The sequence below is a fragment of the Danio rerio genome, chromosome 25, assembly GCF_049306965.1.
Source record: "Danio rerio strain Tuebingen ecotype United States chromosome 25, GRCz12tu, whole genome shotgun sequence".
Lineage (NCBI taxonomy): Eukaryota > Metazoa > Chordata > Actinopteri > Cypriniformes > Danionidae > Danio > Danio rerio.
In genome coordinates, this window is record NC_133200.1 from 3,336,938 (window position 1) to 3,364,595 (window position 27,658).

At 37.8% G+C, this 27,658-nt stretch overlaps 1 protein-coding gene across 15 annotated transcripts in view; it reads left to right on the top strand.

Annotated features, from left to right (window-relative positions):
• The first annotated feature begins 3,841 nt into the window (after positions 1-3,841).
• The window catches only part of neo1b (neogenin 1b), a 248,121-nt gene continuing 224,304 nt past the window's right edge, over positions 3,842-27,658 (top strand). For all 15 annotated transcript variants that reach the window (XM_017354197.4, XM_009297706.4, XM_073942502.1 and 12 more), the window contains exon 1: positions 3,842-4,395. In XM_017354197.4, coding sequence (XP_017209686.1) covers positions 4,320-4,395 — 76 coding nt within the window. In that variant the 5' untranslated portion in view covers positions 3,842-4,319. The remainder of the gene's footprint in view (positions 4,396-27,658) is intronic.

The window sequence follows — 27,658 nt, forward strand, 5'->3', positions numbered from 1 at the left end:
AAACAGCATTTTTATGGCAAATTGCAGTGCAAAAACCTTCATATGCATGAACAGAAAGGAGCCAAATATTAAAAAAATATATATTTAAATCTGAATTTTTTCCAAAGCTCTTATAAACCCGTCTCCACTTGAAGCAAACAACTTCTCCAGCATGTATAAATAAGCGTTTCCACATGTTTATCCTGCGTTTCAGGCCACTCTCAGTCTTTTCACTGTCATTATTCACTATTGCAGAATGAATTCTAATAGCACGAAGCATCCGACCCGAGTGAATGAGCACTTGTGCTTCTAGAAAGCGCCGAAATAATTGCCACGGTCAGGCTTGGGTGGAGATGCACGGCCCACCAAAGATGAGAAACAACAGCTTGTGTTTCCTCCTCAAAAGCACAAAGAAGTTTGATAAATGACCCACGGTCAGCTCAGCTTTGGTCAGTTTGCTGTACGGCTGTCGTGTGGAATTTTAAAGAAGCTCTGTCTTCATTATGACCGACAGTTCAAGCGCATTCAGTACTTCAGGTATCTCTTTGTTCCTATAGTGATCATACACAATCTTTATTTTACCGGCTTTGATTAAATGCTGAATTTAAAGACCCAAGGGCACTTGAGCTCCGCAGTAATCACATGTGAGTGTTATACGACCCCTCAGCAGTCCACCAAGGACATGGTTTCACACCAAATATAATTAAACTTAAATATATATAGATGAATGATGGATCTGGAAAATGTGCCGCTTGTTCGGTCGCTCTCTGTGCGAGCGTAAATGAGGACACGTCTGCAGACATTAGTGTACACTTTGTTTTATTGCTGCTTGTCTAACATCCAGTCATGGTTGATTACGTTGGCTTGCCCTCAGGTGCCATTCTGCATGCAAACCAGCGGATGGCACTAGAAGTAGCTAATCATACACACAACACCCATTCACTCAAGCTCTTTCCCAAACACTTCACCTGATTATTTTGGACAGGCGTTTCTGATTTTATTCCTAGGAGACCTGGAGTACAAATTGAAACGTATGGGGGCATTGTGTTGTGTGTGTAGCTTGTATTCCTTACATTGTGAAGACCAAATGTCCCTACAAGTATAGCAATACCTGTACATTTTTTTGGTTCTCATAAGAAAAGAATGTCTCATAAATCACATAGAATTAAGTATTTAGGGGTATGGTGGAGTGGATATACAGTTCGTACATTATAGAAATCATTACGTCTATGGAAATTTCCCATAAGGTTACCTACAAGCGTGTGTTTGCATGTGTGTGTGCGCAAGATTCTGTTAGGTGAAATGGGCTAAAGCTATGCTATAAATATATATATATATATATATATATATATATATATATATATATATATATATATATATATATATATATATATTATATTATATTATATATAGCATTAGCCCATTTCTTTACATAAATATGGTATCTTACTAAAGCAACGCAAAATTGTTAAGAATTTATACAAAATGGTACCTATTTTTGAGAGTGTATGGGTGTTTCCCAGTGATGGGTTGCAGCTGGGAGGGCATCTGCTGCATAAAACATGTGCTGGATAAGTTGGCGGTTCATTCCACTGTGGTGACCCCAGATTAATAAAGGGACTAAGCCGAAAAGTAAATTAATGAATGAATGATACTTACTTTACATAATATAAAAAAGCTGAACAGATGTTTGATGCACTATGTCTCTGTTAATTGGTCAATTAATGATGTAAATGTGTACTCCGGGTCTATGTAGTTTATTTATGTTTTATATTTACACTAACTGGCCACTTTATTAGGTACACCTGTCCAACTGCTGGTTAACGCAAATTTCTAATCAGCCAATCACATGGCAGCAACTCAATGCATTTAGGCATGTAGACATGGTCAAGACGATCTGCTGCAACTTGAACCGAGCATCAGAATATGGGGAAGAAAGAGTTTTAAGTGACTTTGAATGTGGCGTGGTTGTTGGTGCCAGATGGGCTGCTCTGAGTATTTCAGAAACTGCTGATCTGCTGGGATTTTCACGCACAACCATGTCTAGGGTTTACAGAGAATGGTCAGAAAAAGAGAAAATATCCAGTGAGCGGCAGTTCAAATGCCTTGTTGATGCCTGATGTCAGAGGAGAATGGCCAGACTGGTTCCAGCTGATAGAAAGGCAACAGTAACTCAAATAAGCACTCGTTACAACCGAGGTCTGCAGAAGAGCATCTCTGAACACACAACACGTCCAACCTTGAGGCGGATGGGCTACAGCAGCAGAAGACCACACCGGGTGCCGCTCCTGTCAGCTAAGAACAGGAAACTGAGGCTACAATTCACACAGAATCACCAAAACTGGACAATAGAAGATTGGAGAAACGTTGCCTGCTCTGATGAGTCCCGATTTCTGCTGACACATTCAGATGCTCGGGTCAGAATTTGGCGTCAACAACATGAAAGCATGGATCCATCCTGCCTTGTATCAACAGTTCAGGCTGCTGGTGGTGGTGTAATGGTGTGGAGGAGATTTTCTTGGCACACTTTGGGTCCATTCGTACCAGTTGAGCATCGTGTCAACGCCACAGCCTACCTGAGTATTGTTGCTGACCATGTCCATCCCTTTTTGACCACAGTGTATTCATCTTCTGATGGCTACTTCCAGCAGGATAAAACATCATGTCATAAAGCGTGAATCATCTCAGACTGCTTCCTTGAACATGACAATGAGTTCACTGTACTCAAATGGCCTCCACAGTCACCAGGGCTCAATCCGATAGAGCACCTTTGGGATGTGGTGGAACAGGAAATTCACATTATGGATGTGCAGCCGACAAATCTGCAGCAACTGCGTGATGCTATCATGTCAATATGAAGCAAAATCTCTGAGGAATATTTCCAGTACATTGATGAATCAATGCCACGATGGATTAATGCAAAAGGGGGTCCAACCCGGTACTAGTAAGGTGTACCTGATAAAGTGGCTGGTGACTGTACATACTATTTGTTTTATGATGGTAGATATTTTCAAAATACAGCAGTTTAATCATAAAATACATGTATATTGCAATTTATCTTCATTTTCGATTTATGAGTAGAATCCACTGATCTATATTGAGGTGAGTTGCACTTTATTGTCCTTTTCAGGAAATGTATATTAGACTCACACAGCACACTTGTTTTAAACTCAGTACACATACAAAAAGACAGCATGTAACATTTACCAACAACAATGAGATTTAAGAGACCTTCAGGGTAATTTGCCATTTTAAACTGCTAATGGACACTGGTATAATAGAGTTCTTGTAATGATTACTTTTACACAAAGGAACTCTGTATCGCTTCCCTGATGGGAGACAATACTTCATAGATTGAAAATAAAGCATGATTTGGTTCTGGATTTGGATATATGTACTTCTCTACTATAAATCAGTAGTAGATTCAGATCTATGGTCATTATCTTTTCACTTTTTTAATTCAACACTACAAGAACAAGAGGTATTTCATATTTAAAAAAATTTCTGACAGATAAAATATGAAAAATAGACATTTACATACATTTAAATGTTTTCAGGGCATTACATGTTTGGCAACATGATTTTATGTTTTGTGATTGTTCTAAAAGATTTACATTTAACTCGAAGTCATTTATAAAATAAGGAAAGTTTGGTTTACATTGAGACCGCCAGATCTGTTTTGCTTGTTTTACATCATATTTGCATACAGAGAATTACAAGGGATTCCCAGTAGCCTGCTCGTTGGCTTCCAGATGTGCGCATGCGCATCACGCACCCACACGCCGTGATTTTTGACTTTCCCGGGCCAAAAAAAAAAAAATCCAGAATCCTGTAAGGATCCACGCCTGCTTTTTCACGGACCAATACACACACACACTACAAGGCTCTCCAGCAGCACCACACGCCGTGTGCTTATGTTGGAGACTCCACTGCGGTTCCGTTAAATCTGTTGAACGCGTCTTTTTCTCCGCGCGGTCACAAACGCACACCGGCGCGTCGGAACATATTAACGTTAGCAGCCGCTGCCGTTTTGGGTCGGCTTGTGGATTGAATCCATGCCTCCTTTAAAAGCCCCCTTCGGCTTTTTAAGTTCAAGAAAACACCCGGACTCTTCAGAGGATCGCCTTTGACTCTTTTACCGGAGATTTAAATGTTTATTTTTGGGCACCGGCGGAGGTGCGCGAGATCTTGCCGGTTGCGGACAATGTTCGGCGTTTTTTAACGAAACACCTCGTCTTTTGTAACTAGTCTGTTAAAAAAAAACTTCACCTCGGAAAACACCGTGGATAACTTGTACGCGAGGTTGTTTTTTTCTATTTTCTTTTTTACCTCGGAAAGTGATGGCGGAGCGGGAGCAACGGCTGCTCGTGTTTTTCACAAGTCTCATCGTTCTCCGGTTCGGCGGTGCGGATAAAGGTAAGTTACGCCGAAATCCCTGCAAATTACAACGTTTAACCGGTGTAAATCATATGCGTTTGTTTGTGCCAGCTCATTTAACCAGTGTAACCATTCGCAGTTCTTCCTGCCAGCTCATTAGTATTGATTTCTATTCTAATTCTGCAGGATTCTGTAGCCTGGTGGCTGTGTTTCTGTGTTTTAAGTGTTTGGTAAAAGCTTAAAGGTTTAATTGTTCTTTGGGCCATTCATTTACTTGATGTTTAGTAACACACATGGTGTAGTACCTTTAAGTAATTGAGTAAACGTTAACCTAAAAATGAAAAATCATTTATTTATACTTGTTCCAAACCAATTTCAGGGTTTTTTTTTGAAGCGCAGAAGAAGATATGTTGAAGAATGTTGGAAACCTCTAACCATTTGACTTCATATTTAAGTCAATGGTTATATGACGAGTTCAGAAGCTAAAGTCTCTAAATGCCATGATAAATCTTCTAAATTCAGCACTTTTTGGATTTTTTTCCTGTGTAGTTTCAAATATTTCAGTGTTATGGTGATGAATAGGTTATATTCATTGCATTTAAAGACAAACAAAATCATATAAACATAAGAGATGAAGAAAAATTATCATTTTAGAAGAACACTTGAGATAGCTTTTAGAGGTTTTTGCATCTGAACTCTTCATATGTTTTTAATATATACATTTAGTAACTCACTTGGTGTAGCACCTTTAAATGCAAGTAAATATTCAACCAAAAATGTAAATTTTTTAATTCTTACTAGTTCCAAACCAGTTTTAGGGGTTTTTTTTAAGCGCAGAAGAAGATATGTTGAATAATGTTGGAAACCTGTAACCATTTGACTTCTATAGTAGGATAAACGCATAGTATGAAAGTCAATGGTTATATGAGGAGTTTAGATGCGAAATGCCATCAGAAATCTTCTAAAATGAACACTTTTCTATTTTTTTCCTGTGTAGTTTCAGATGTTTCACCGTTATGGTGATAAATGGGTGATTTCCATTGCCTTTAAAGTCAAATAACAGCATAGAAGAACACTTGAGATGACATTTAGAGGTTTTTATATCTGAACTCTTCATATGTTTTTAATATTCTTCAATATAAATGTATTTTGTTCATCAGAATAAAACTGAAAAAAATTAGATCAAGTATAGAGTGAGTAAATAATGACAATCATTATTTTCAGGTGACAATTCCGGTAGACTTCAAGAATTGATCTATACACCAGATTTAGATACTGTGTTTGTGGAAAAGAAGAGCACCCTCATTCATCCATATGCTGCAGAAGAAGGCACGAGTATGCTCTTAACCTCACCTTAGAGAAGAGCCGTAGATAAGAGCATAGAGGCTAAATGATGATTGATTGTTGATGGTAATGACAGGGTCATGCTCAGACATTTGGGAACCTTTTACCTATTGGGAATGATGAAAGGGAATTTTTGGCTGACTCAAATGAAGATCTGTTCCCTCAGCTGCTGCCACTGAAATTGCTGTGAGGTGAATTTGTAAAACGACACCTCTGTAACACCAAATAGGGCTTGAGAGGCAAGATTTTTGTCCTTATTTAGTTAAAATACTCAGTTCTCAATTGATGCCAACATGAAAAGCAGATAAAAGGGATTCTTTAAACAACAATCAGATGTATTTATTGTTCAGGTTATGGTTGCAGCCGGGATTCTTGAAAACCCAATGGTGTATGCTGTTTAGTCTTTGTCTTGTCTGTGATTTTAAAGCAATCTAGATAGGGTTTGAATGGTGCTTTGTACATGTGGCCAGTTTCGGGTTACTAATCATGGCTGCGCACTGAAAATAAGTTTTTGTTTATTTGAAACACATTTCGCTGAGGTTTCAGACGCGCAGAGTTTAAAGCCAAGCCACAAGTCCTCTCTCAAAGATAGTCTGCTTGTAAACTGACTAATCACAATGCTTTATAGAGTTCTGTGGATCTTTTTTTGTTGGTGCTTGGTGGAAAAAGTCTTTTTGTGAAGTCTTGTCAAACTGAATTAGTCTCCGCACTTGCGGTGCAATGCTAGTTTATTTCAATGGGAATCGCAAACGGCTTTAATGCGGGACACATTTTTAATTCAGAAACGGTTGGATGAAGTGAAACAAAAGGTGTTTTAAAAAATTGAACTTGTTCTTTCATCAGTAGTGCTACCTTCAAAGATGGCTTATTTGTAGGCTGTTCACAGACATTTCACAGAATGTTTTATAGGGATCTGCAGAGTAGTTTTCTTCTTGAACTTGATGGAAAATTCTTGTGAGGTTTTGTCTAACAGAATCAACATTTCCTCTGGTCTCTTTTTAGGTTTAGGGGTGCATTTATTTGACGACAATGGATCTAAATTAGAAAGCTTTTTCTTTTCTTAAGTTTCATGCATTGATGCATTTTATACATTGTAAAAATAATCTATTAACATGGATCCATTAAAATGAAACGCGTAATATGCATTAAGGCTGCACAATATATTGCTTCAGCATCGATATCACAATGTGGGAATCTGCAGTGGTCACATTGCAGGATCTGCAATGTCAGGTTGGGATGAAATTAACAAAAAACATGCGTTCATTAATTTTCAACCACTTTCCCGGAGTTGAGGGCAGCAGTCTTAGGAGAGAACCCCAGACTTCCCTCTCTCCAGTTACTTCTTCCCTAGTCCCTCCAGCATGTCCTGGGTCTTTCCCGAGGTCTCCTCTCCCTAGGTAGGCATTCAGGAGGCATCCGAAACCGGTGCCCAAGCCACCTCAGCTGACTTCTCTTGATGTGAAGGAGAACCGGCTCTACTCTGAGCTCCTCCAGGGTGACAGAGCTCCTCACCCGTCTATAAGTGTGCGCCCTGCCACCCTGCAAATAAAACTCATTTCAGCCACTTGTATCCAAGATCTTGTCCTTTCGATCATGACCCATAGATCATGAACATAGGTGATGAGAGTAGGAACGTAGATTGACTGGTAAATCGAGAGCTTTGATTTTCGGCTCAGCTCCTTCTTTACCACAACAGACCGGTACATCGACCGCATTTCTGCTGCCTCTGCACCGATCCGCCTGTCAATCTCACGTCCTATCCTTCCCTCACTCGTGAACAAGACCCCAAGATACTTGAACTCTTCCACTTAGGGACTTTCCTCCAACCTGGAGATGACAAACCACCTCTTTCCGGTGGAGCACCATGGCCTCGGACTTTGAGGTGCTGATTCTAATCCCAGCCGTGTCACACTCGGTGGCAAACCGCCCCAGTGCATGCTGAAGGTCCGTGTTTGATGAAGCCAACAGAACAACATCGTCTGCGAATAACAGAGATGAGATCCTGTGGTCCCCGAACCGGACACCATCCAGCCCCAGGCTACGTCTTGAAATTCTGTCCATTAATATTATGAGTAGAATTAGTGACGTTTAATCCTAAAAGAATGACATTTTTTAAATTTCTGTGTTTTTTTTTTTGTGTATGATTTCAAATGAATTTGAACCATTTAGGCTCTTGAATTTATAAAAAGTGTTCAATGAATATTATGTGAGAAATTATATTCATATTATAATATTTATGGCAGATAAATAAAAAAACATCACGTCAGTTTTTTTTCAATGTCGTGCAGCTTTAATATACATGCTAGACCAGTTGTTGCCCATGCCACTTCGTATAGAGAGACTACACATCTGTGTACATGTGCATTTAGGTATACACAGTTTTTGTAAGCTGTGTTGTTCTTATGGTTGTCAAGTACTCATGCATGCCTATAGATCAAAGACAATATGTTAGTGCACAACATCATTCTCATAAAATCATCTTTTTAAATTGTTTTCACAGAGACCGTAACCTTTTCTTCTTTAATAGTTGTATTTGACAAACCACCAAAATGGCGTAAATTTAAAAGCAGAGTTCATAAGAACTAATTAAAAACAGTGTTTTTTTGAATGGGACTGTAACCATTTTCAAGGTATACCGCAGTTTGGAAAAGGTCCTAAAATCGGCAAAATGTTCAGCTAAGGTATGGGTAAGATTTTTTTTTTTTTTTATTAACGTTTTTTTTTTGTTGTTGTTTTTTAGGAAAACAGTATCTCCAGCAGAAAACGTATCCAAAGATGCCGTTTTAAATTGCAAAGAAATCAGTGTTTTTGAAACTAATGAAGACAGCAGAAGTCAACGATTCATTTTAATTATTTAGCCTGACATGTTTACTGCTTCAAAATATTTTAAATGTTTCTTAAAGTAAAATATATTGTGTTCAATGTGGAAAAAAAGTTTTAGTTTATTAATCAGACATTTTAAAAGAACATATTTTAGAGCAGTAATCTCAATACCGTGATATTTCAATCCAAGGTTATCAAACTGTCAGAATCTTATACTGGCCCATGCCTATTCGTGAACATGCTCTAGATTCGACACACAATAGTTCAGTATAACCAGGGTTTTTCCTGCATATAAAGAACTACAAGGTGGCTACCTCCATCAGATTTTGTACCACCTCTGCTTTTTGACAGAAATCTGGCTAACGTCAGACCACAAGTGACGCTCATGCACTGGTCATGTAGTTAAATACATTTAATGTTAACCTTTTATTTTAAATAACATGATTAAGATAGCGAGAATAATACAAAATGTGTTTGTTTCAAGTAGCACAAATTTCACGACTGGGAAAAACCCTGGCATAACCAATTAAGGATGGACTTGTGTCAACATTTCGTTTGCTCTAGCTATTGTATTGTCAACGCAAATAACATTTGGATTGGGAATCAAACCCTTGGCAAGCAAACTTTTAAATTACAATGGTAATTTTAAATGCGACTGTTTGCTATGTTCATGTTTTTTTTCTGAATGAAACCACTTTTGCTGTTGGATTGAAAAATAATTAGCAAATAAAACTATTCTCTGCCATTATGCATGAACAAAGTTTGTTACAAGAATTCAGTGGAAACCAAGTAATGCACATGATTTTGTCTAATCCAATTCTTTAGTGAAATTTGTTGTAGGATAATTAAATTGATTGAGGCTAATGAAGGTTTGTGCATGTAAATACAGCCAGTAAGTGACACTTCTCTCCAAGTACAAAGACCATAAAAGGTTTATCGCGTATTTTTTCCATCTCTCTTGCCACTTTGGGAATGGCAGGGGCTGGTCACAATTGTCATGCTGTCTTGCCATAATTGCTTTTGGCACAGCAGGTAAACGGCGCAAATGGAGACATCTGTAGCTATCTCCATCTCTCATTAGCTGTGTGTGTGTGTGGTTGGGGGAAGCCGGTGGGGGCTTCTGGTCTTGAAAGCAAGCTTAATCCTCATCGATGTCAGCCTGAATGATTGAATGACATTTTAGCGCATCCAGTTGACCTCCCGCATTGCTGCTACTAGTGGGATATCAACAGCGCCATCTCATTCACAAGGCTCCAGGGCAAATTTGTGAATCTCTGCATTCACTCACTCTTCTACGCTCATTGTCTGGCACTTTTGCGAACGTGATGCGTGTAGCCATTTTCTCGCCGCCTGCAGCTGGTTGAGAAGGGGAGACAAACACAAAGACAAACACATTCATCCTGTGTCTTAACTGTGTGCTCTTGTCTAAGTGTGACTGGCAGTGGGCAACCGAGTGTTCGCTTCTCCCCTTGGCTGCTTATCAATTTGTGGAGATTGCCTGAGGCTGACTGATACTGTGTGTAACTTGCAGACGAAAGTTGTGAAGTGTGTTGCTTTGTGGTCTGACGGAAAAACGGGTCATTTGTTTCTTTATTTTACTGGGGAAAGAATCATGAGTAGGCTAGACCGCTCTTATGGATGCATTAAGCTTTTTTGGACTTCACCATATTTTATAAATTCACTTTTTTTTTTTGGAGTATGATGTAACAACATTTTATATCCCAGAATGGTGTCACTTCCTATGGTGTGTGGGTAAATCAATTAAAACTAACCAATTCTTTATTTCATTTTGCTCAACACTGGGACCAACTGGATAATCTACTTTTAAAATGCTTTTGCGCACAATTTATGTGAAAGCAAATAGGATGATCATGTTATTTTTTTAATACTATTTAAATATGTTTCCATTAGAGGTGGGAATCACCAGTCTCCACTGTAGAACATTTCAGGGTTTTGTGATTCGGTTTATTTGGTCCAGACCAACGGCAATAAATGATACATTATAGCATTTTTCTGCCTTTTTTGGTCCTTTTCAGTCAAATGCAGTCATGTGACAAAATCCACATTACTCATTGGGCCAGATCATACCTGTCAACACTTTTTCCTGGGAGTCTCCTGTATTTCAGACCCATCTCCCACCACCCTCCCATTTTGTTATTTCTCCCTAAAAACTCCAGTAATTTCCCCACCCCCCCGCTACTTGGCTTTTTGGTACAGTCTATAACACCTACAGATCGCCGACTTTGGTAAAGTATCCAATCGCAGCGGCTGCCCTAAACCCAGGGCATAGTAAAATTATCTAGCTATGTTATTCAGACACCTCACCACCGACACCTAGACATTTTCAGACACAAATGTTGTTAGGTATGGGCCAGATGTTATTGAACGCATTTCCAAAACTGCTTTTTGATTGGTCAGAATTAACGTGCTGGAAGATGCCAATGGAACTCCTGCAAGTAAACAAATCGGCAGACACAAAATGTTGCTTTTTTCTATGGAGGGACGACTGTGCTGCCTGATTGCATCCCTGCTAATAGTATACTATATAGTTTGTATTCATCACTTTAGTCAAACTAAACATTTTGAGAATGAAGTGCAGCTGCGGCTGGAAAATAATATTTTAATTAATTGCAAACAGCGACGACAAATCGCAAGTCGCTGTAGGAGGCAGCGTGAATTAATTTAGCTAAACTGCGTCATGGTCATCTTCTGGAAATATTACCAACGATCCATCACGTAATGTTTTTCTCTCTCTCTCTGTTTAAAATTGTTGGTAAAGCGCTTTCAACAAATATTTTTCCCTGACTTCCCATAAAATGGGACTATAGAAGCTGGATTAGTCCAGTAAGGCGCAGTACTGTTTTGCGGTTTAGTCTATTTTAGTTCGGATCATTTTCTCACCACAAATGAACCGCTCCAGGGTTCGTTCGGTGCGCTTTTTTGGTTTGCTTTTGGTGCGCACTCGAGTGCGAATGCTACATTCACACCTGCCCAAACAAACTGCACCAAGAGGGAAAATTAACTCTAGTGCGATTCAACTAAACTAAATAAGGCAAGTGTGAAAACCCCCTTAATGTGGTCATGTCAGTGGCCCATGAACATTTCCTGCTTGTTGTCAAACTATTTTAATAACGTAACAAGAGGCAATTCAATCATATCTCAACGTTAAAACAGCATGTGGAACTTTTAGGATTCTCGGAAATTAGAAATGTGAAACAGGAAATGCGTTAGGACCATTGTTATTGTTTACATCCCTTGAAATGGTCTACAATGTTATCATGATATAAAATTATTATGATTTGTAGTATATTGCAATATTCTGTGATTTTTATTTTATTTTTTAAATTTATTATTATTTTTTTATTGCTCTTTCCAACTTCCAATTATATTCATAAAGGTAAACTTTGCCAACAACTGTTTTAACTAATCGGAAAAGTTTCTCACTTAAGTTTTTCTTAATTTACCAATACTTAAGCGAGAACCGCAATGTCTCCATCTTTATTTTACTAACATTTACTGCATGCTGAAGGTGACCCAGCTCACCCAAAAATAAAAATAAATAAATAAATTTAATTTCAACATCGCTGTCTAGTAGTGTAAAGAAATAGATTTTCAAAAAGCACAATAACATATTGCATATGTATTGTTTTGCGTGTATTGACATAGTATTGCAGCGGAAAATATCGCAATGCTATGCTGTATAGATATTTTCCCACACCCCTAATTTACATTAGACTTAATTCTCTTGTGTCTTTTCATTCATTGACACATTTAAACTCTTAATTCCTTGACTGAAAACACTTGCGTCCTTCCAAGCAAAACGTCTAGTTTGCTCTGGAGGTCTAGAAGTTTCTTTTGAAAACACTTCTCTCTTTTTTCACGTCTGAAACACATGTTGAAACGCTGTGGTTTGGTTTTGTGGATCCACTAAGATCCAGGAGTGTGGAACGGATGGAAAATTCCATTGGCCACATTTCTGTTTGCTGTTGGAAGGAGTATTTGTCCTTCTCAATATAGCGTTTGACTAGGCAGACCCTCACTCTCAGCCTCTTACTGGGAAAGGTCAAAGCCCTGAAAGACAGGGGTCATGCTTGAATTCTTCTTCCGCGGTCTCGGTGAATAGAGAACTCTTGCTGGTTGTTATTACTTCTCCAACACCTCTCTTGCCATTTTTGGAGCTTTCTTGTAAAGAATGTGTAGATTGAGGGTGGTTGCGGTGAAGGCATCGTTTTAATGAGGTCAGGAGAAGCCTTGCTGAGAGGAGCCCAGTGTTTGACCCTTGCTGTGAGGTTCTAGATACATGTCTTTTGTATGGTTTGAAGGTCTTGACAGCTGTCTGTGAGATCCTCTGATCAAGACATAACCAGAAAAAAATCTAGCTGTACACTATCATTCAAAAATAGACTATTCAGTAGGATTGCACAATATAGCATTTTCAGCATTGCATTGATATCGCAATGTGTGTGTCTACAATGGTCACATCGCAAGATATGCAATGTTGAGTTGGGTTTATAGTTGATCAACAGTTGAAAATGCATGACATTTGTGAAGTCGTTGCTAAGTATAATCATAACAGAGTGAAACATTTGCATATGCAGGGTTCAACGCTAAGGATTTTTTCTACTTGCCCGATCGGATTCAGATTTTTACCTGCCTTGCCAATATTTTCACTGGCCCTACCAAAAAAAAGTTAATAGCTATTTCTTAGCCACAAATAAAAAAATAAAAAAAACGTGTCAAAGTTTGTAAATCTAGAATTTAAATATTTAAAAAATGTTAATAAATGTATAATGAGCAAAAATCAAAGTGTTTTGCAAACAAACATAGCAAAATGTGCAGGTATTTTATTGCAAAAGAAAAGATGGCTGACCTGCCAAATTTTTATCAAACTGTACAAAACATCACTTCATTTTTTAGTCGTGGTGTACCCTCGTAAATATCTGCTTCCAAGACGTTAGAAACAAATGTTTTCCTTTAGCATCATCACTTGATTTTGCCCCCATGTTGCTGTCTCTTCGCTGTACTGGTTGTTACGGAAAAAAATAACGTGCTCACAACATCCAATCAGATAAGAGGAACCGAGAAGGTAGCTTAAAAACACAAACGGTTTCTCGATTCTGACTGTTTTTGCATGCAATTGACAAATAGTCACAGGCAAATTAAACTTTAGTGACAGGGGAACAGTGGCCCGATCGGGCCAGTAATGATCCTGTCAACGGTCCCGAACATCTCACACGCTGGCCGCAGGCCATTGGGCAGTCCTTATTGTTGAGCCCTGATATGTTATAAAGGCTTTTCAAGAGAGTTAAAACAATTCAGGCACAATAATGTACAACATTTGCAACTTTAATGAAGAATAAATTTACTGAATTTTTAATACAGCACTAAAAAATGCTGGGTTCCACACAATTAAATAATGTTGTCCCAACAGTTATTTTAATCATTTTTATAAATTTTACTAAATTAATTTTTTCAAATTTTAAATTAAACAATCAGCAACATTTTTTAAAGGTAAATAAAGAGTATGCAGTGTTATTTTACGCTTCACTATTCAATTTCTGTACCTGAATACAGTTTGACTCTCCAGGAAAGCTGTAAAGCACTGTTTATTTGACTTGTGCTTTTCATTACTCTATTGTAATTATTCTCACTTTACTAAAAATATAGGTCTTTAATCTAGTTTTAAACTGAGAGAGTGTGTCTGAGCCTCGAACATTATCAGGAAGGCTATTCCAGAGTTTAGGAGCCATATATGGGAATGCCCGACCTCCTTTAGTGGACTTTGCGATCCCGGATATTACCAGAAGCCCTGAATTAATTAACTAGTAACTAATTACTACCGGGTATTACCAGAAGCCCTGAGCCCTAAACTAATGAACTAAAATCAACCCAATCTATTTAAATGAATATGAATTTATATGATATGTACATAACATCTTTGCTTGTAGGATTGTGATGACCGCTTTCAACCAAAGAAGTTTGACATTTGTCATCAGGGACATTACAAAATTGCACAATGTACACCAGGTGTTAAAGTTGATCAACCTGTATTTGTTTCCATCAATTTGTGAAAGTCAGCTCAGGATGTTTCTCTCTTTTTAACACCTGCTTTATTATCCTGATTATTCAATAATTTGTCCTTACAAACTCAACATATGTTCTGTGTCGAACAGCAATCACTCCTCTTCACCCCCTTCCATAAGAGCTGCGGTTTTCCCATTGGGTTAAGCAGGAGGCTATGAATAATGGAAGAGAACCTTAGCTGTCTCTAAAACGGTGATTAATTGGTTTAATTTGATTTCTGGGCTGTGTACAACACCTGATTTGTCCTTTACCTACTGATGAATAGTTTGTAGCTGCAATGTGCATCAGCATTGACCCTCCTGTCTATGGAAACATACATAAACATTAAGACATTCATTCACACTTGTATGATCGTAAACCTTCATGACTTTCTTTGTTGTGTAAAATCATGCGGTTTTGGGTTCCACAAAGTTAGTCGATTTTGGAAAGACACGAAGGCGAGTAAATGATCCTGTCAGTGGTTTAGATGACTGAATTGGCTTGATATTTAAAGAAAAAGCATTCTTTCGTTGATTTAGTGCTGATCTCTAGATCAAGTCGTTCTTTTTGAACTGGCCTTTCAAAAGTAAATCCAATGGACTGACATGGTAATTGATCTCTGATTGGTGGGTTTAGGGGAATGTAACCATGGAGAGAATGTTCCAGTTCTCCCGGCCACATGCTAGCTGCCTCCCGCTGATATCAGCTCACTTAGTCTCTGTAGGGAAGGTAAATTACTGCCTTTCTTCTGCAGAAACCTGCTGAAAAGTAGTTAGCCATTTATAGGTCTGAACACTTTGGCCTAATTTAATGGATGGCCTCTCTCTAACTGGAAAACACAGGTCATTAGATTAGCCGTAGAGCCTTCTTACTTCATTGAAATGTTCATTTTCATCTCGCACATCAAAAGTGTTCCTGAAAATGTGATAAATACATTGACGAACGTGATGCAGAGCAAGCTAATGATGTTCTTTGTAGTTTGTAGCCGCTGTGCTTCGATTATTTCTTGCACACCTGAAGCAAATCCACAACCCCCATCCAAACCAATCTTTACGTTGTCTTTCCTCTTACAAATGATGCATTTGAAAGGGCAGCCAAGCTTGCATTAATGTCCTTTTGTGCTCCGCATTACAGAAAGGCTATAAAGGCCATCAAGACTCTAAGATGACTGGCGAATGATAAACCGGCCTTTCCTCCTCATTAGCTTTATGGACGAGTCGCTCGATTTGTCGTCAGGGATGAGCCGGGCTTCACTTGACCCTGAAAGTGGTGATGTAGAGCAGATAGGAGCGGTGTGTTTGAAACACAAGTCTGTCATATATTGTGGAGGAATTATAGAATGAAAAAACTTGGTAATTCCATGTGGGCTGTTTGCCCGAGGCTCTTGTTTGTTTACTGGCGTTTGAACATTATGTCCCATTTTTGGAGGAACTTTCTATTCTTGTTCTTTAGTGCTACGTTTTTCTGTTACGAGTTAGGATTTGCTAATAAGACGCAACTAATTGTCATCATCTCTCTGATATGTAAATTCTTTTTGATGTTGTAGATTTCGTCTAAACTGGAAAAAAGGCATGTTTATCACTATATAGAGATGAAAACAGAGTTCAGCTTTTTTAATTTAACACCATATTGCCTAAAATGGAAAAAAAAAATCTGATTACATTAACCCCTTAACTGTTGCACCCACTTTTTGATCATGGACATGACATGTTTAACTTGAACGAAGGCGTCTTTAGCGCCTTGATGCCTGGAATTAAGCTTGGTCTCATTTTAAAGAGGACAACCGTCAGATTGTAGCTGAAAAAACTAAATTTGCGTGCCTTTTTATGAAAATAATAAATCACCGAATGTATATTTTATTATATTACCATAAAATATGTATTTTACAAAACCTTTTAGCTTAAAATTGACAATCATAATGAAATATCTCAACAAATTTATTCCAAATTTGAAGCAGTACCAAACATGACCACCAGGTGACATTGTTTACATTGGTACAAGGGCGCCCCCTATGTTTCGAGCAATATGAACCATACTTTTGACAATATTTGTAAAGAAGACGCAACATTCTCATCTAGTATAGGTAGTAGGGTTGCATGTTTTACGGGTACTATGGTAGTAGCGTGATAATATGACTCAAATTCTCGCAGTGCTGCTGTAGCTTGTAAATGGTAGTATAGTCATTAACGGTCTATCTACAATAGATAATGTTGCATGTGGAAACGTCACTAAAATACCCACATTTGTGCAACAATAGACAAATTTATTTTAATAGTCTGTGGAGCCCTTTAAGGTTGCACGTTTTTCGACGTTCCGAACGCGCTTCTGAATCGGTTAATTTCTGTTCCTTTCAATATAATATGATTTAATAGCTACAACAACCAAGACAATCTCTTTAAAAGAAGGACTCACAGTGAAATTTTGAATTACTTTGGATTTCTACCTGAGAAGACTGAAAAAAATAAAACAATAGATGGAAAAACCCAAAAATAGCAACAGGAAATAATTTTTCATCTCTTCATATAACCTAATTCTGTTGGAAAAATGCTCTTTTTGTAAAAAAAGTCAAAAAATCATTTGGTGTAATCTGTATCTTTATTTTAATGTATTTTTTAGATGAAGTGATGTGCAAATAATACTTTTTTTAATAATAAGGGAATTATGAATTAACCTCAAATAGGCCTATTATAGCATATAAAATTGTCTTTCTGACAATTTTCTTTTGTAATTTTAATTATGAATTACAGTATCACAATACTACTTGGTACCGTGATAGTTCAGCTAGTATAGTATTGTGAATTAATGTTACCGCGACAACCCTAATAGGTAGTTTGTGTAATTTGATTTGAATTTAGCCTCTAAAAACATCTAAAAAAAGGTTTACTTGTTGATTGCTGTAGCAAAGTAATGTTTTACAACTTTGTTTCTCAGTAATGAATCTAACATGGATATTTATACATAAACCATATTGAAACTAGACATTTCAATAGGGATGTAACGCTATCAGAATTTCACTGTACGGTAATACCTCGGTATGAATGGCACGATACGGTATTTATTGAATAATTTACAGGAAAAACAAAACTAATGAAAATACTCGAAAAAAGTGCCAAAAGTGTTTATTTACCTTACTGAACATATCAATGACATACAAATTAGCCACCTATCTGTAAGTTTCGAAACAGGAACTTCAATTTTTCAATTTTAATAACAAAAAAACTATTAAATCATATAAAAAAATAAAGTTTCAATTTAGTGTTGTTAATTAAACATTTAAGCACTCACTAACTTAGATAGAGATGGGGTTTTATTTAAGGAAAATTATCATATAACTATAATCTGGTAAAAGCTAGCATCTCTGGGCATGTCCCCTGCAACAGAAAAGACCCTTCTCATTTGGGACTGAGGTTTCTGGGACAGAGAGATATGATTTAGCCAAGGTTGACAGCAGTGGGTAACGCTGTGCATTGTCTTTCCACCACTTGAGAGGACAAGCCATGAGTGAGATAGAGATCTCTTTGCGGTACAAGTCAATGTCTGCATCAATCTAACAAGTGTACTGTGTTCTGCAGTCCCCATGACTGTTTTTAGTCGTATTCCCCGACTTATATTTCAGCACAGTCTGGCAGTGCCTACATACTGTTTTTCTTTGTCTGTCACCTTTTCTCCTTTTTCGTATCTTTTTAGAGAGAAACCGAAATGCTTCCACACATCCGATTTAAAACCCGCTTTAGGTTTGATCATTTCCAGCTCTTTTTCTTCCCCACTACTAGCAGCACACTCCATTTCCACATTACTGGATCTGTAGCGACAACAGACCGCAGATGATGGCCACGCCTAGGCTGATGGGACTTGTAGTTCCCGCTACCTCCCGTTCGCTTCATTCGCCTGAGCAAACTTTTCTCAGAAATACAGTTTTATTGAGTCATGCGCCTATGGTAATATTGAAAAAAATTACTATTGCGGTATGACGGTATTTACAATATTGTTACATCCCTACATTTCAAGCTTTCTACTGATATATAGTTTGTCAAGATGTAAACGGGACGGAGACAGTTACAGGTTTAATAAACAATCCAGCCCAGTGCTTGTAGTATTTTATGAATGACAGGCTAAATTCTGCAGTGCAGATTCTGTGAGCGCTTACTGATGGGAATTAATTTAATGATAGTGTTGTTTCCCTCATTGTGTTGTCAGGAAGCCAATTAATTTCATCCTCAAGTAGTGGCGGATCACAAATATTGTGCAGGGTTTATCTGGCAAGCAGGCGACACCGCTACATCTGAAAGAAATTGCTGTATTTGCTAATTAGACGTGATTGAATGCATGTCATGAGTACATGGAGTTTATACATGGAGTTCTAATGGCAGGACACATCCATCAAACATGCGCCGACTCTATGAACGCCTCCCAGGGGACTCTGATTAACCCTTCCCCTGGATGAAATGCATAAATTGTGTGCTTTTCCCCAGCCGTTGGCATGTAATGTCTGTCTGTCGCATATATGAAGACCAGGATGTGATTTAATCATTGGCTGTATTATGCTGGGCTCTTAGGGCACCGTCCTTGCTGTGCATACATCAATTACACACACAGACGCACATGCGCTTTAATAAGCCTGCGAGTGTGCTGTTGGCAGTAGCGGTGTCACTGAGACTGATGCTTGTGACAGCAGGCGGGTGATAATTAACCAAGATTCCTGCTATTCGCTCACACACACATACACACTTTTGGATAGAGGCAGGTTACTGTGTGTGTGTGTGTGTGTGTGTGTGTGTGTGTGTGTGTATGTCTTTTTAAGGGGCACAAATGGTGCACTAAACAAGCCAGGGTCATCGGTTCAAGTGATCCCTCAGGGCAGAGCAGGTGACCGAGCGGTAGCTATAGTTTGTCCATTTCTCCATGTGCTCTCATTAAATCTTGCTGAAGTGGAGTTCACATCTATTTCTGATGTCCTTGATCATCATGTGGCTGTTAAAATTTAAAATAAGATGTAATGAAGCACATTTTAATGAAGATTTTCAAGCCATTTCACAAAAGATGAAAGAAATTAAGAGCGGGAATTGATTTTTTTAATCCCTCGTTAGATGATGTGAGGGTGTATGGATCTGCACGTGGGTTTTCAAATGCCGTTTTACTCATGTACTGTTCAAAATCAGTCAAAATGAAACATTTACCTCTTCCCAACAGGGAAAACCAGCAACAATCAAGAATGCATGATTAGAAGCTGTCATGGCTTTGCAATCAAAAATGTGATTATAATGGAAGTCAATGGGGCAGAAACAGACGCTGAGGCCCCGTTTACACTAATGCGTTTTAGTTTTAAAGCGCATAAGTTTTGCTACGGTTACGGCATCCGTCCACACTATGCTGGAGTTTTCGAGCACCGTTTTCGAGAGGCCGTTTTCATTCTGAAACGCTGCTGCTCCATCTCAGTGTGGATGAGGGAAAACGGAGACATCTGAAAACGGAGGCGGAGCTGCTGAGATTCGCTACCTGATTGGGGCTTTTGTGTCATTGCGTAGTCTTCCCTTATTCGTCAAGCCCCTATCACATGACTATAACGCTACCGGGAGACAGCAGACCAGCCTTCACTGTAAACAACAACATGGGCACAGAAATGGGAGCGTTGTTTGCACTATTGTCTGTTTTAGGCGCCATTGTGCAGTTATTCATTTGTTACGTTTAGTAACAACTCGACCTCGTCGTCTGTCCACAAAAATACCTCTCTTGCTTTCTTTGCCATCGCGTTTGTTGACTAACAATAACCAAATGCCGAGCGTGACACATGCTTCCTGTTTATACTAGAACGCGCATGCCCAGAGTGCACGAATGGTCACGTGATATACGTTTTTGGTGGCGTAGTGTGGATGCAGATTCAGAAACGCTGGGTGAATCGCTAGTGTGAACGCGGATCGTTTTTGACCTAAAACGCCGTTTTAAAACTAAAACGCACTAGTGTAAACAGGGCCTAACAAAACGAAAGGGAAGTCAATTTGCCCAGAGCATATTGTTACATTTAAATATATATATATATGTATTTATTTTTAAAGCATATTCCCAAAATTGGTGTCAATTAAGGATGCACCTTTTTTTGGATCTGATACCTAAATTCTAAGTATCGACCGATACAGATCCAATGCTGATACTGTGCCTTTTTAAAGGCAAAATTCAGCATGATGGTTTCTATAGTTCTTGTGATAAACTCAAATAATGTCTTCTTTAGTAAAAAATAACAGACCTATAGGCATGCTGTATACCAGTGGTTCCCAACTTTTTTTTGCCCGAGACCCCCTTTTCTCCCGTAAAAAATTGTAAAGCCCCCTCTCCATGTTTAATAATATTATCGCTCATTTAAGTTTGCAGTAGGTATGACAAGTAAATGTTGTTTTCTAAATGTTTATTACTATATCTGGATAAGTGTATGCACAAATAATAGAAATATGAAAGCAGTAGGCCATTTGTATTGCAGGCCTCAAAGTTGACTTTTTACTTGGTAACCGGTGCTCCCAACTTCAAAAATTTAGGAGCACCAGAAAGAATTTAGGAGCACTGCAAATTGTATATTGTACACTTATAATATATTGTATACTAATTCTGTGATGACTTATTGATATTTGCACAATAATTGTAAAATGAATGTCCAATAATTATAAAATATTAACGATGACGATGATGACAATAATTATTATGCTGCCTTGAATCTGAGTTATCTGCTATAAAAAGTCGTTATGAAAAATTAATCTATTGTTTGCATCAAACAAAAATGAAGCATTGCAGTAAGACATTTTTTGCACTTGTTTTTATATGCATGTCAATTTAATAAACAAATAATATCTCTACTATAGAGCTGCACGATTCTGGCTAAAATGAGAATTGCTTTTTTTTTTTTTTTTTGTTAAAATAAAGATCACGATTCTGTAGATGAAAAATAAAGTTTAATATGAGTTGCCAATTATTGTTTTTTCTCAAACGTGGTAAAACAACAATATTAATATTATGTGTAGGTCTACTGATTTCTATAAATAATTATATTCTACTAATAATACGTCTGATGTTGAATTATGTTTGAGATATATGCTTGCAATCTGTAATTGACAACATTATTAGATCATTTAATTCACTGGTCAAATCAACAATATAAAGGCTAGAGTAGTTATACTGACACTGTAAACATTTATTTTCATGCACAACTGTGTGTTCGCTATGAAAGAAAAAAACATATCACATGCTTGTTGCAGTCATAGCTCAAAAATGTGATATGATTATTTAAATGACGTGCACACTTTTGGTTTCATTTTCACTGCTAAGTGCTTGTTCATACTTCACGCCCAGCACCCAAACGATCACTCTGTGCCACAAACTGAATATTATTTACAACTGTATTACCTGTTAATCACAGCAGGTTCTGTTCACTAAAGGAGACGCGCAAGCCTCTATCATTAAGTAGGGCGCGCGCCCGCACTACAGCTTACGGTCAGCAGCTCACATCACGTGTGATTTCCCAGCCGCAAATACAGCACTATATGAAGACAAAAATGACATTTTTAGGGTAATTATACCTTATAAATACAGTATGTGACTCTTTCAACATCATTTGGAGGTGTCAATGTCATTAAGCAATGTATGTGAAGAAAGAAAAGACTCGTGCAGCCGCCTTTGCTTCTCCTCTGAACTTGAAAATATGATTGGCAGAATCGTAGAAATGCTGGATTAAGATCGTCTGGGGGGTCGAATCGAGATCGCGATCTTTTTACCATAAATTTTGCAGCTCTACTCTACTATAAAAACATTGACATGAATATTCATCTGTGCTTCACATTAAACTATAGAATGGCTTCAGAACATTTGGGATGTAGTAGGCCTACATGACTACTTTCTAGTGCCTTATAACAGGCTACCTTCATGGCTTTTGTTAGCTTATAAATGACACCGAATATAGCGCTTGCACAAGATTTGGATCGGTACCAGCTTGCCAATACCCGATCCAGCAAAAATATACAGTATCGAACCGATATCTGATCCAAGTATCGAATCGTTGCATCCCTAGTCAAAAGATTTGACACCCAAAAATGTTCCATTTAATCAAACATGTAGAAAGCTGTGGCCAAAATAAGATTCAAAATCACCCCAGAGTGCATAAAAACATCCCCGAGAGCACACACAAGGGTTAACTGAGGTGTGGAGACTAAAGCTCGAGATGAGATTTTTGATATTGTACTTTAATATTAAATATATTCATGCTAATCAAAACTACTTTAGGCTAAAAATACCCAAAACAATGCTTACATTTTGACATTGACTTTAACACGCGTCCCCATTCAGCCCAGTGGAAAATGAAAGTAATTTTGCATTGATTGATTTGGATTTGCTTGAGCACCTTTCGACAGGCGAATTGTATTTGGCATATTTAAATAGAGTTAGTGATGATCCTTTTTGTGTTTTCAGATGTTTGAGCTTGGCCACAGTTGTTCTATTGATGAGTTTTCCTATGGGGAAGCTATTGTGTGTAATGCAGGAAGCCAATAGGAAGAGCTGTTCATCTGTCTGAGCTGCCTGTGTAAATATGGCCCTGGGTGGGAGGCTGGTTTGTGTGACTGCGTATGTGTGGGTAAAGAAAGACTAAAAGAGTCTGTATATTGGTTTATAAGGCAAGAGATCAGAAAAAAAAAACGAGTCAATGAAATTCATTCAAGAGCAAGAAGTTAAGTACATGCAGTGGGCTTCATTCATTAAAGTTAATGGGAATTCATGTGTGTGGATCATTCATAAAACTATTATTTCAGAATAGCTCTGTATTTTTTTTCTGTGAATATTTTGCTTATCACACACACACACACTCACTAGGGCTGCACAATATATGGATTTCAGCATCGATATTGCAATGTGATCATTCGCAATAGGCACATCGCAGGATATTCGCTTGTTAAGTTTGCATTATAATTCATCATTTGCATGTGTATTTGATGCATGTGATTGTGTAATGATTTTAAAAGCATTCAGGTGTAAGAAATTGTACCATTTGTGGCCTTAACTATGATTAATTTCATTTAATTATTTTCATTTCTATCATTCAGTTGCTGTACTTCAAAGCTGTTTTACTCGAGAAACGATAAAGCACTTTATTTCAATAGTATCCGTTTCTTGATTATATTCAGGGCTTTACATTTAAATTTTTTAATTACCGGCCTCTGTGGCTAGTAGTTTTCCAATGTTTCTAGCCACTTTGCATTTTGACTAGCCACAATTTTGTTGTTGGGAAAAAAATTTGACGTTGACATGCTAAAATGACTTGATTTAAATTTTGTTATGTCCACATGCGTCCCCATTCATTTAACTTTTTGTGTGTCGAGTATGAGTTTGCTCAATGAGCATGATCAAATGGGTCATTATAAATGGATGTTATATTGCAATTAGTTTCTATTTCACAAGACTTTTTTTGAGCTCAAAATTAACGATTTACCAAATTTATCTCTATAACCACACTGAACAATAATTATTTCTTGGCCAGAAATTTTTAATGTGTCAAAACAAGCTAAATATAACTGTTTACTATACTTTTTATTTAACAAAACATTTCTTAAAAAAAAAAAAAAAAGCAATTGACTTAAAAAATAATTATTGTCATGTATCAAAAATATGCACAGTAATCTGTTGTGGCTAAAGATAAAGTTCATCAGCAATGTTGTAAAAAAAAATTAGGTCACACTTTATATTAAGTGTCCCTAACTACTATGTACTTACATCAAAAAATTAATACAATGTACTTACTGTGTTCATAATGTATTTGAGAACACTTGTGGTGCTTTTGAGTTGGGATAGAGGTTGGGTTATGGACAGGTCTGGTGGCATGGGTAGATTTAAGGGTAGGTTAAGATGTAAGGGAGGGTCAACAGTGTATTTACAAATGTAATTACAAAAGTTAATTACAGATGTAATTACATACATGTATTTAATCAAGCTTAAGTACACAGTAAATACATGTATTTACACAATAAGTACATTGTAACAAACTATTAACTACTGTGTAAGTACATATTAGTTAAGGCCACTTAATATAAAGTGGGACCAAAAATTAAAATAATTAAACCATTTTAACAAAAATAAAAGCAAATAAAACCTTATGCAAAAAAAAAAAAGCAGGTGAAACATACCGTGTGTGATAATGAAAGGATCACATGCACACGGTTAACTTTAGGCCATTTAATAATCTGTTCAAAGTGAAAGCAGCCGGTGCTGCGGGTGCATGTTCATCACTTTTTGTCTAGTTTATTTGAAAGAGAACCGATGACAGTTGCTTTCCAGAACCTGTTTCAGACACGATTGCTTCACGATTCGGGAGCGCGCACGCGTTTGAAGAAGTCGCGCGCATCAAATCAGCTGTTAGCGCGAGTGATCATCATCCTCTCATTCGGTATTTACTTGCTTTCTTCTGCTCGCGTGAACAAAATTATTGTACTTCTCGATTCTAAGATCACGCTTGCACACATATTGGGTCATCCTTATATCGTCAAACCCCGCTTTTAGGAAAACTACCATTCAAAAAATTATTTTCAACCAGCCAAAGTGGCTAGTGGAGGTGTCTGTCTAACCCGCCAAAGCTGAAATCCACCCGCGTTTGGCGGGTGTTAATGTAAAGCCCTGATTAAATTTATAGATAGTTATGCATGAAAATACTCACAACACAAATAGCACAGACCACAATAAAATTGTATCAAGGACCCCAAAGAAGTTTCTAGATTGTTTATTAGATTTTATGGAGATGCAAATAATAAACATTAATTCCTCAATCTCTGACTAAACACGCGCATGAAAATACTCACAACACAACTGGTGAAATTGTTTTCATATCACAATAAATATCACAAAATAGTAAAATATTGCAGTGTTCAATTTTTCCAATACCGTGCAGCCCTAACACACAATATATATAATATACCACACATTGGACTCACTGGAAAAGTCAAGTCTCTGCAAATAACACTCCGACAGGACATTACTGTGCAAGTATACTTGCTCCTGCTGCTTGTAATGTGGCTATTGTACTGTCATGGCGATGCTGGTAAATGACCATAATCTCTTGACTTCATTGTCCAGAAAAATGTGGACTTTTTTATTGGCTTTTTATCAATGTAATTACATTTGTAAAAGTTTCCAAAATTATTTTCAATTATATTGTTTTCCTTTTTGGTTTTCGCCAAGCACATCCAGAAGTTTTGGTTTTGACCCAGAATTTTAATTTCAGTGTATACCTATTAAGTTGTTAATGAAATGTTTTTGTGTATATTCAAACATTAAATTCAATGCAGTTGTTTATGTCAAATGCTTTTATGAAATGTACTAAGGGTGTCACGATCCTCCAAATCCTCGATTCGATTACATTTTCGATTCTGAAGTCATGATTTGATTCGATTTTTGATTATGAATAATTAATTAATTAATGACCAATTAATTATTTGTAGCCTACCGTTTAAACTACCTGACCTGCATGGTCTTTTTTTACCCATAAACAAATCATACAGTGAATGAATCAAGGCAAGATACACACATAATTACCACCTGTCAATCACTTTTTCTGCGGGACTCGTGAATAGGCAGTGATCTGTGTCGTTATAATGGCGTCGGTAAAAAAAGACGCACAACCAACAGGAACCAGCCAACAGTATCTGAGGTGTTCGCTAAAATGACTAAGTACAAGTGAGTGAAAGATTGAAGCAGTCCTCTGACTGCCTGGACCTGCTGTCTCGAGCGCATGGCTGTGTGTGCGTCTGTGTCTGTGTGGTCACGTGATGTGCATTTTCAGAGGTAGAGAGGAAGGAGGGCTGCTCAGAAATGCTACACGCCACTGTGGATGTCAAATCGTTGTCGTTCTAAAATGCCATTTAAAAACAAAGACAGTGTAAACAGGGCCTGAGTGTGTACTTTTCGCGAGCGGATTTGCAACGGGGGCGGGCGGAGGATCGCGATGCCGGTGTTGTCTATCGGACGAACCGTACGTAATACGTACATAGCAGAGCTTGCAAAACTGTGTTTTTTTGTCGACAACACGAACGTTGTCAACATAACTCACTGGAAATCCAAAATGCTTCCACACCGGCGACTTCATTGAAAGAGGAGAGGGTTTAAGCTCTGTCGACGGGTCTCCTGTATCTGCAGTTTAACAAGCACTTCAACAAGCCTGTTTTTTCCCCGCTTGGCAAGCCAAGCTGACGTGACATGGGGGCGTGGCAGCATCGACGATTCTATTTTTTGATTCGATAATCGAAATTAAGCATAAATTTCGATCGATTTCGATTAAAAATGGAAATCATGAAATCATAAAATGTACGATAGGGATCTACTTGTATGAAAAATTTGGCCAATACTGGTTACTCTTTATATGTTTGTAAGCCTATAAATTAGACATTCACTGCAGAAACCAAACCTCTTTTCAACTAATTTTTTAAAGTGTACACAAATACTGGGCAAAATTGCATGGAAATGCAACAGAATTTGTTTTATGTTAATAAATATAATGGAAAAATTTGCGAAATAATGTTTGTTTGTTTGTCTTTTAACCAGAGCCAGCCTCATTTTGTCCAGCAAAACTTTTAAAATACTGAAATGCTACTACATCTATTGAACTGTCAGCATGTCTAAACACACATAAAGCAAGCAGGACTTTTACAAGGTTTCCTTCTTAAACTCTTGTGTTGTGAAGGCCTTCGATATAACCTTGTTGGTGTAAGATGCCATTCCCCCTCGTGTAACATAAGATTTGAGCCGCCGGCATCATTCTGAATCTGTTTACTGTATTCTTCCTCTGTTCATTGTTACGATCTCTGTCATCATATTGGCCCTGACGGTGAATTACGGCATGTAATTGAAAAGCGATGGGGGGAATTTAACGACGCATACTGCTCCCCGGTGACCTGTGGAAAGCACTCGCTTCCCCTTATTTTCTCCTTTTCCGCATCCGAGGCGGTGATTGATGGCTATGGTGTTTATCCAGAACCTCAGCGAAGAACAGAATGATTGTCTGTGACCAATTCTGTTAGTTGTCCGGGGGGGTTCGGAGGCACACTTTTGTCCT